Source organism: Fulmarus glacialis, unplaced genomic scaffold, assembly GCF_000690835.1.
Source record: "Fulmarus glacialis isolate BGI_N327 unplaced genomic scaffold, ASM69083v1 scaffold188, whole genome shotgun sequence".
In the NCBI taxonomy this organism is placed as follows: domain Eukaryota; kingdom Metazoa; phylum Chordata; class Aves; order Procellariiformes; family Procellariidae; genus Fulmarus; species Fulmarus glacialis.
The window spans coordinates 18,888-28,789 of NW_009226095.1; the positions used below are offsets into that span (position 1 = coordinate 18,888).

The 9,902-nt window shown below is 44.4% G+C and overlaps 1 protein-coding gene across 1 annotated transcript in view; it reads right to left on the reverse strand.

Annotated features, from left to right (window-relative positions):
* Window positions 1–3,407, reverse strand: part of LOC104080318 (cytosolic phospholipase A2 epsilon-like) — a gene marked incomplete at its 3' end in the record, with an annotated part of 22,147 nt that extends 18,740 nt beyond the window's left edge. The window contains exon 1 of the mRNA XM_009582677.1: window positions 3,347–3,407. Within this exon, the coding sequence (XP_009580972.1) occupies window positions 3,347–3,374 (28 nt within the window). The remainder of the gene's footprint in view (window positions 1–3,346) is intronic.
* Window positions 3,408–9,902: the final 6,495 nt, after the last annotated feature.

The following is a 9,902-nucleotide window of genomic DNA, read 5'->3' on the forward strand; positions in this document are numbered from 1 at the left end:
CAGACTGATGGCTCTGAGAATCGTGATTCCCAGGGATGTCTTCTCACTTCAGACATTTTGGTTGCATACTGTAGCCCTTTGCCTCCTGCTCTCCTTACACCATGCCCACTTTGCATTAAGGTCTGGGAGACACACCCAGGTCTTCACCATTCCCATGGCTACAGATAAACAACAAGCAGCATCAAAAACCCCACAATTTAAGAAGGATGTGAAGGTCCTTGAACATGTCTAGAGGAGGGCAACAAAGCTGGTGAAAGGGCTGGAAGGAATGAGGAGCGGCTAGGACTTTGGGCTTGTCCAGTTTGGAGGAAAGGAGGGTGAGGGGCAACCTCATTGCTCTCTGCAGCTTCCTGAGGAGGGGAAGGGGAGAGGGAGGTGCTGAGCTCTTCTCCCTGGGATCCAGTGACAGGACGTTGGGAAGGGCTCAAAGCTGCACCAGGGGAGGGTTAGACTGGACATTAGGAAGCATTTCTTTACCGAGAGGATGGTCAAACTCTGGAAGAGGCTTCCTAGAGAGGTGGTCGATGCCCCAAGCCTCTCAGTGTTTAAGAGGCATCTGGACAACGCCCTTAATAACATGCTGTAACTTCTGGTCAGCCCTGAAGTGGTCAGGCAGTTGGACTATGATCGTTGTAGGTCCCTTCCAACTGAAATAGTCTATGCTATTCTGTTCTGTTCTATTCTATTAATAAACAATGCAGAAACACTGCGGTGCACAGGTGATGCACGTTGCAGCAGACTGCCAGGAGACTGACTGCTAACATTGAAAACATTGGCTGCTCATACCAAACGTCTCCCCAGCAAGGGTAGGCCTAGTCAGCCTGGCCAGTCTGGCTGCTTTACGCACTTTGCCTTGCTTAGGTACATCAGTATCTCTCTGAAGGAGGAACAAAGTGTCTCATCTGCACCTTTTCCCTGCAAAGGAAGTTGCTTGTCTTTATTTCATTTATAGACAGAGTTGATTTAAGAACTAGATTTAAGGCTGCCCTCCTTCTGTCTTAAGACATCACTTTTAACTGCCTACTACTTGTTAAATTCCAGCATTCAGTCTATGCGTTTCCAGGAATTATGTCTGTCTTAGACTGGGCATTTCGGGAAAGTCTCATCTGGAAGAGTTTAGCTTTTTTCCAAGGGTGAGACAGAAGAAAAAACATTAGGCTTTTTCATGTTAAAAGAAGAAATTCTTAATCATTTCACTGTCAGGTAATAGCCCTTCTACACCTTGCTCCAGAGTAGAAGAAACAAGCTAATTCTAGAGCAGTACTGCACCTGATCCACCACCCACCATTCAGGCAATGCCAGAGTAAGGATCTCCCAAACCAGAGTTTGCATGGAGAATACCATGTTTAATAACCCTTGCTAGACTTATGCTCCGTGAATAATTTATTTTTGAACAGATATTTTTTAATATCCATACATTCCCATGATAATGAGTTCCACAGTTTACTTGTATATTCCTTTTATTTGTTTTAAACTTCCTGTTTGATAATTTTATTGGGTGCTCCTTTATTCTCACATTGTGAAAAATTGTGAAAAAATGACTCCTTATTCACCTTCTCCCTCCTATTCCTTTTTGTAAAGACAGCTTCCATGTCCTCCTCAATAATTTCCCTTCCACTCTTAAGACCTGTAGCTTATTTAATCCCTCTGGATGTAAAAGTTTTTCAAGATCTGTCATCATAGTTGGTGCCTTTCTACAGCTTCTTTTGTTATTCCACTTCCTCAAGTGTCAGAGGCTTTTGCAGTGGACCTGATGAATATATCCACCTCAGAGAACTATATGAGCATCAATTTGCTCCTGTATGACTTTTCTTTTCTTTTTTTTTTTATAATCTGGGAAATTCTATGCAGATAATAATGCTTTGAAGAATTTTGAAACTGCAAAAATAGGTATTCAAATATGTTTGGAGATCCTAGAAGTAATGACACTGATTTTAAAATGTTTTAAAAGTAATTCTGTGTGACTACTGCATGACTTTAGGTTTATCATCGGAGATCGATGACTGTTGGCTGTTTGGCTGGCGAAGGACTCTGTTCTACTGATGTGATTTGTCGTTCTTGTATCTTAACTGTACTTTGACATACAAAGCATATCAAACAATCCTTAATTATATGAGTAGATGCAGGCAAACTAGTCAGCTGTGTATTTAATGCAAAATATTACTTCACTTCTGCTTGCACAATCTCTTTCTACAACCTAGTTATTTGTGATTTGGTCTTGCCGCCTGCCATGCAGAAGATCTGAGATGAGTCTTTGATGAAACCTTTCTGTGTTATTGCATCATCACACGTGTGCCACGGCCATGGACCAGGAGGGAGGTGCAGGCGCAGAGAGTACGACCCAATGATGTGACCTAAGATATGGCTAGTATATCCCTCACTCGCAGCTGTGACACAGGGAAGTCCTCTGTTATACCTTCCAGAAAAACACGTGACAACCACAGGGTAAGATGGGAATAGTACTGCATGGTAAATCCAGATCTTCATCCTTCAGAACATCTTCCCTGGCTCTTCCTATGCAAGAGACTATAGTGGTGATTGCTGCCGCTCACAGCAGAACAGGAGAATCAAGAGACGGCAGGGTTACACCATCTCCCTTCCACGCTCACCCTAGAGCTAGTTTCAGCGTCCTTTCACAAGTGGTCACGTAGCTGTATTGATTCAAACAAAACGAACCGTTAACTTGCCTATTTTGTGCGAAATGCCTCTCCTCACCGCACATGTGGGTAGTCCATGTCCTTTAACTAAACAGTGGTGTCTTCCTTTCCTGCTCACCCACTTCCCACCACTTTCCTGACGTGTGACTCAGGCGCTTGCGCAACTGCAAGACTGCTGCACGAACGTTAGAAGGGACAAGGCATCCAGCTCTCAGTCAGCACGCTTTTTGACAGTCATTTCAGGGTAATTAATGATGCCATTAGCCTGGTGGTTATGATTTTAGAAAGTTTTTTCTTGTCCATTTCATCTGTGTCAGAACCAAGATTGGGGAGGGGACGAAAAAGTTTGTTTCTCCCAGCCACAGTTCGCAAGGTGCTACAACCCAACGACAAAATTACCCCTTGCTTTTGAGAACACGGGATGCAGTCTTTTTCATCTACCTGTGTCAGAAACTCCTTTCTTTGGGAGAAAGTACTTATCCTCAAAAACACATTCAGGCCTTAAAACCAACCAGAAAGCACAGGAAGAACATTCCATGAAACAGCAGCAAGGACCGACCTGGTTTATAACTATTAGTTTACACAAACACTGGGTTATTTCAGAAACACTTGGAAAAGGTCACTATACAATTATACAAGAAAACTTGTTGGCTGTACCCTGAGATACCACTAAGAATGGAGATACTTACAGGTGTCCACTCTCTGGAGATTTCTCATCCGGATGATCCTTACGGTCAGCAGGTAGCAGGGAGAGGATTCTATCTGGAGAAGAACGGTACAAAACAGAGTATGAACAAGCCTTCAGTGGGAAAAAGTATCAGAAGTGCAAACTAACCGAGTGCTACAAAACAATAATAGCGTTGGTAAAAATTGTGTCAACCATCTCACTATTCTGCAGATGAAAATCTGCAACATATGCTTCTTCTATTAGAGAAGTCTTGTTTTAACATTTTATACATTTCGCTGTATTTTTGCTGTGTTACTCTGAGAGTCTGGGTTGCTTATCGTAGCAGAAAAGAAAGGGATAAATCCCTGTCGACTGATACTGTCTGTGAGACGCTTGCAAAACCCCTTGCTCCGAAAATGCAGAGTTTAGCTCTACAACATGCCTACAATAAGTCTCTTAAACAGAGTAAAGGCACTGGTGAGCGTCATGGTGGAGTTGTCAAAATATGGGCAGTCTTACTCAAAGTTACAGTCAATCCCCTTAATAGCCACCCATGAGGTCCCACTGCATTGAAAAGAGCGCTGTGGAGAACATCTGTTATCACTGATTCTCACGGGATAAACCCAAAGTACCGCTCTCAGAGAGGTGGGTTTGCCTTCTGCTTCAAAAACATAGATTTCTCTTTTTTCTCTTTACAATTGTACAGAAAAAACAGTAACAATAATCTGAGCTTTTGTAAATCACAACTATGAGCTAAAGCAATGGCTGAGAGTTGTTTCCAGAGGATTTAGGGGGTAAGGGATTGGGTATAGGTTGCCTTTGGGGAAAAATAAAGTACAATACCCCCCTCCAAAAAACCCTTAAGATTGAAAGTGCTTAACTTCCTTTGGTCCCTTTGAATGTCTCTCTATAAAACAAGTCTCTCCAGATTTTGTGACTGCAGGGACCTCTTTCTATTTATTCTTAGAGGATAATGTGATTTCCTTCTTCTAAGGAAGGCGATTTCCTGCCGGCTCATTCCATAAAGCTGTCTCTGGCTCAGACCTATCTGCAGAAGGCTACTCTGACAAAGCCAATAAACAAATCACCGTTTCCTGTGGCTGTGACACACGGTCATTTCCTCACACTCCTAGAAACATTTCCACCTGCATAAGTGGTTACAGCGGAGCCCTCCAAATCATTCTTTTTGACAACTGCTATTTTTATCAGCTGATTTCCTCTCATTTAGGAGCATCCTTCTATTTCTATAGCACTTCAGAGACTTCCTAGAATGACTATAAACAAGCAGACAAAATAGATGTTAAGGCAGATAAAGAGAAGCTGGAAGAACCTCACTTAAAACAATGTGTGTAATGTTGCCAATTTTTTTTTTTTTTTTTAAGAGAACAGAGCAAAAACGACCTTATTTTCAGATGGGAAGACAATTAGGCCTCCTTTGTCACAACAAATTGCTTTTTCAATGTGTGTTTAAAATCCTTTCTTCTCTCTCCTAACACATCATGTTGTATTAAAATGTTTTTGCTGAGATCTTAAAAAGGGTTCCTGCTTTTACCCTTCCTGTATGTGCCTCAAGAATTCTCTGTTTTCTTCCTTTTTTAGTACTTCTTAATGAAATTTATCCTCAGCAATCCATCCACCTTCTATTTCAAGTGTTCTCAAAGGAGAAAAAGCCTAACAGAAGCTGCAAAATTTGCAAACAACAACTGATGGAGGGGTATGTCCTCAGAGCTACCCCATGCAAGAACACTGGTTCACATTTTAGAAACAGTACAGCCATATTAATGCAGTTCTCCACCCAGTTAATTAACCCTTCTTCTCAGCTGGGTAATTAGCAAAGGTGGATCACCACACTCACATGTTAGGAATGAGCTTGGGCACCTCAGCATATGCCCTAGAAGGCAGAAACTCATTGTTCTGTGGGATCTGCATAAGCACGGGGCAATTCTTGCAGCCATTTATCTCCGGAGGTTGTGCAAGGTGCTGCCAGCTCCTGGATCAGCTCCAGCTACGCTTCCTCGGGCAAATGGCATTGCTTGAGTGAGAAGCGATGGATTCAATATTTGCAAAGCGGTTTGAGATTCTTAGATAGGAGACATTAAGGAAGTGGGGTGGGTTGGGTTTTTTTTTTAATGATTATTACACCATCTTATTATTTCTGCCATTTCTATATTACACCAGATTATTTCTGCCATCTGATCACCTGTCTCCTGGTTCCCATGTAACAACTTTCTACAGCGTAAGCCAAATTTCCCCATCTGGTATGGGGAAATCAATTCTCAGAGATGCGGGTTTCACAAAAAGACTTACTGAAGTTTCACAAAAAAATCAGTGGCTTCACAGGAGCTACAGAAATCAGGACCTGTGCTTGCACTGGGGGAGAGGCAGATCCCACCAGCCAGTTACCTGCGGAAGAGGCAGCAGCCAGGCGTTAGCCGTCCTGGCAGCCCCGGCACCTGCCGGTGGGGGTAGCGAAGACAACAGGGAGAGCGGAAATCACCCGGTGATCAGGCCTCACTAGTTCTACCGCTCCCAGGAGGATTTGTTATTTTAATTAATTCCAGTAACATATTAAACAAAAGAAATGTATTTAAACAGCAACTGTGACAACCACCACATGATGTTACTAGGGTCTAGTTATACAAACAAAGAAAATAGCAGCTATGCATGCATAAAGCAAAGGATAGAAGTTCTGTTATTCTGTTTGCTTAAAATCTGTTATGATCTCTTTAACAAAAAAAAAGGCTGCTGCTATGTCATGATGTTCCACATACAGAGAGGTTTCCACCACAGCCTTGAGCGGTGGAAGACCCCAAGCAGCATCCTGCCCTGGGGCTAACAAGGACATACTACAACAATCATTTCACACATTGTAGCTTTGCTTTTGATAAAATCAAGACCGATGTAGTCACTTTGTGACTGTTTCACTGACAGTTAATCTGTCGGCTTGTCTTCAGTTCAGCACTTCTCAAATTGTGCTCATGTGTGCTTCATGCAAACGCGTATATAACACAGCCGCATGCAATATAGCACACCGCGATGCCAGTACAGTTTCTCTGTACTCCCAGAGAAATTAAGTTTTACTGGGATTTTCCAAACAACAGCTCCATCAAACGTAGAGCAGACCACATAGTCTCTTCTTCCAATTTTCCACCACTTCCCGTAAAAGAGAATAACATGGTATGATACTCGGCACCAAGTTACTGTGTTGGTGGAAGTAAAGGATTCCTCTGTCGTGTGAATGATTCCAACTTTCTCCCACCGGGGTGAGTAAGAATTTGAAAACAGAAATTTCTCTGAGCGCTCTGGGGATGCAGACTGTCTGCATTCCTGGCAGATTTGTGCCTCTGTAGGTCTATCCCAGCCCTCTTTAAAGTCACACACATTCAGATGTAGGTATGCGTGGCATGCATCCATCTGAAGACGCACTGCTGTAAATTACTCCACTACTTTAGCTGTATAACACATCCTGTCACATCACAAGTGGTTGTGGAGCTCCAAAATGACAGTACTCCTTAATGAGACAAGAGTCCATGAGACGAGAGGATGGCTATTCTTCCTTACTTTTTTTTACTTGCTTTTCTCTCAGTACCTTTCTTCAGCCTTTAGGCTTCTTCATCTAACAGACTCTTCCAGCATGGGCTATTGCTAGCAGCATCTTCCCAGCTTGCGATAGCAACGGTACGGACATTCACCACTCCACCATGCCTACTGTAGACTACCCCAGTCTCGCAATTCCACAAGAGTAGAGTCAAATGTATGCTGGGTCAATGCGTGGTTTGGTTTTCAGTATTAGCTCCTTGGTTTACCATAGATGTTCGATCAGTTAGCAGAATATTGTAGCTGCCTTCCCAAAACGGAGAGCAGTCATCCAACAACACTGCTCCAGAGAGGAGAATTTACGCTTGAACCTCCAGGGGCAGCCAACACATTCTCAGTTCTGATTGTTGCCCTTTTTAGATTGGAATTTATTCCAAAGCAATCATGAACTAACAGAAAAATAATGCAGAGATCCTGAAATTCGTCTTCAGTGTGTGCGATGAAATACCATATCATCACCGAAAAGCAGCTGTCCTCCACACAGGTGCTCAGCTGTCGCTTTTCTACATGAAATGTGGAATGCCCTCCGTCTGGCGTCATGAGGAGGTGGCCTTTGTCATGCTGGATGACAAATTGTGATAAGGAAGCAAAATTATGTGCCACAGTGTGCTGGTACCATTACCTATTTCAGTGCAACCGCACCGCATGCTATTCCACAAGCCATCCTGCAAAGATCAGGTGAGATTTAAAAATACCTTGAGGACAATCAATTTACTTTTTCAGCAGTTGAAAAAGGCCATTTCTACAGACCAACCTGAAAAAATATGTGTTATCTATGAAAACCATGAAAAGAGCTTCCTCTCTACCCACACATTTTTCCTGCAGTCACCCAATAATAATGCCTCTGTCCGTTTCTATGTCATCCACTGGCACAGCAGCCTTTCCTGGCAAAGATAGCTTCCCTACTTTGACTAAGGTCCTCTTGCATTCCTGGCCCGGAGAAGCATTCTGCTGAGATGAAATCACTCACAGGATGTCACCGGGGCACTCCTTTCTTCATCTCCAGGTGCTAATTTAACTAGATGGTAGCCAGGGACCAAATCAAAAGAACTAAAATACTTTGCTGCTGACGATGTATCTAGAGCTGGTGGTGTGTGAAGAAGTGCCTATCCTGAGCTGTCTGAGAGTCAGGTCTCCTTAGAAAACGTGCGTCCGCAAGTTTTTTACAGTTGTAATCGGGATGCTTCAGGCTGTGAACATCACTGCCCTGCCCCAGCCTGCTGGAGCCTATCTCCCGCTGCTGCGGGATGTGCCAGGGGACCCCACCGTGGCACGCTGCCTGGGCTGAGCGCGGTCAGCTGCTACGTTTGGCCATGTCTCTGAAGCTCTTCCTCATTCTCGACAGACCCAGGCTCCACGCCAGAAAAGCAGCCGCTTTAATTGCATCCTTCCTTTGCCTCCTCCAGGTGCTGGGGCTGCGGCACCTCCGCCGACAGCTGCGGCACCTCCGCCGACGGCTGCGGGGCTGTGTGGGGGCTGGGAGGGTGCTGAGGACCACTTCTGCCACCGGCTGGTTTTCACAAGCCACGTGTTTCATGTTTTTGATTAGTAACATGACTTCTAATCAGAGCGCCTTTTCACCACAATTAGCAGAAGTCTTGGTTGGTTACTGGTGAATTAAAAACTCCCACAGCTGGGCGGAAACACCCCTTTCGTGCATATGGCCACAGGAACCCTGGTTTCAGCAGGGAAAATTTATCTGTGCCCACAGGAGTATGACGGGTATATGCAAGGCCAAGAATTGTGTCCTTCCGATCATTGCTTCCTCATACATATATCAGTCATGGGACCCTGAACACTTGCGAGGAATAAGACTGTGCACATGATATCATGCTTGAAACACATTTCCAAAAAGCAGAACTTCAAATGTTGATCAACACAACATAGATACTCTCAGTGCACAGCGATCACGACTTCTGCAGAGATTTATTGTTTGACTGATAACTCAGGCTAGTTGCATAGCCCTTTCAGTACTGTTAACATTGTCCTCCATCTTTTAGCGTTTCCAGATGTTTAACAACTGGATTTTTTCTGATTTTGAAAAAAAAGTCCATTTGAAAACACGGAGCATTCAACTGCATGTTCAAAATGATTTCTGTGTGTAGAACTGTAGCCAGGGGAATAGGATAGTCCATCCGCGAAAAGACAGAGCCCTCTTATACTGCTTTGCCCTTCCCAACCAGAACAAATATCAGAGAGAGAAACTAGACTGAGCATTAACCATCTGAGGGTTGAGACTTATCACACCTAATTCCAGATAGCTGTAAAATAGGTGTTTACATCTGACAGCTGTTAGGCATTTCTGGAGTCTCATCCTAAGGTAGACATTACCACAGGACATGCATCACACCTCGAAAATCTCTGACTACTGATGTAGAGGTCTATCTCAGACACAGATGTTTTAGATTTTTCATGTCAAATGTGGATAAGACAAACCATATTTCAAAGATATGAGCTGATGGGAAGTGGCCTCCTTTGACTTTGCAAGGTTTATTTTTGAAGTGGGAGGCATGCTGGAGCATGCCATTTCAGCAGTCTGTATTTTAGGCATCCCCATGCCACCAGTTGGGGTGACAGGGGAGGCACCCGGGCTTCTGCAGCTGAGCAGAGCCGCTGCTGGTGTCATGCTCCTGCAAGCACCACAGGGCTGGGGGTGGCTCAGGAGTTGTTGCCTCCTGCTTTTCCAGTTGCTGCTGACCCCAGGGCTGGAGTTGCTCCCAACAGCAGGCTCTTGCCCTTGTGGGAGACAGGGACCCCATGCCTGGCACCAGCGGGTACCCAGCCCTCCTGCCTGCCTCAGCTCCTGGTTCACGTGATGGAGTCCCGCCTGTACCAGAGGCAGCAGCTGCAACCTCCTCCTAACCTCGCCATGCAGCGTGGCAGCTCCCCGCTCCTTCCCATGATCTCAGGAGCTGCTTCCAACTTCCAAAACCCAGCAGAAGCCAGAGCTCCTGCTTTGCACAAGGGTGAGAGTTTAACCT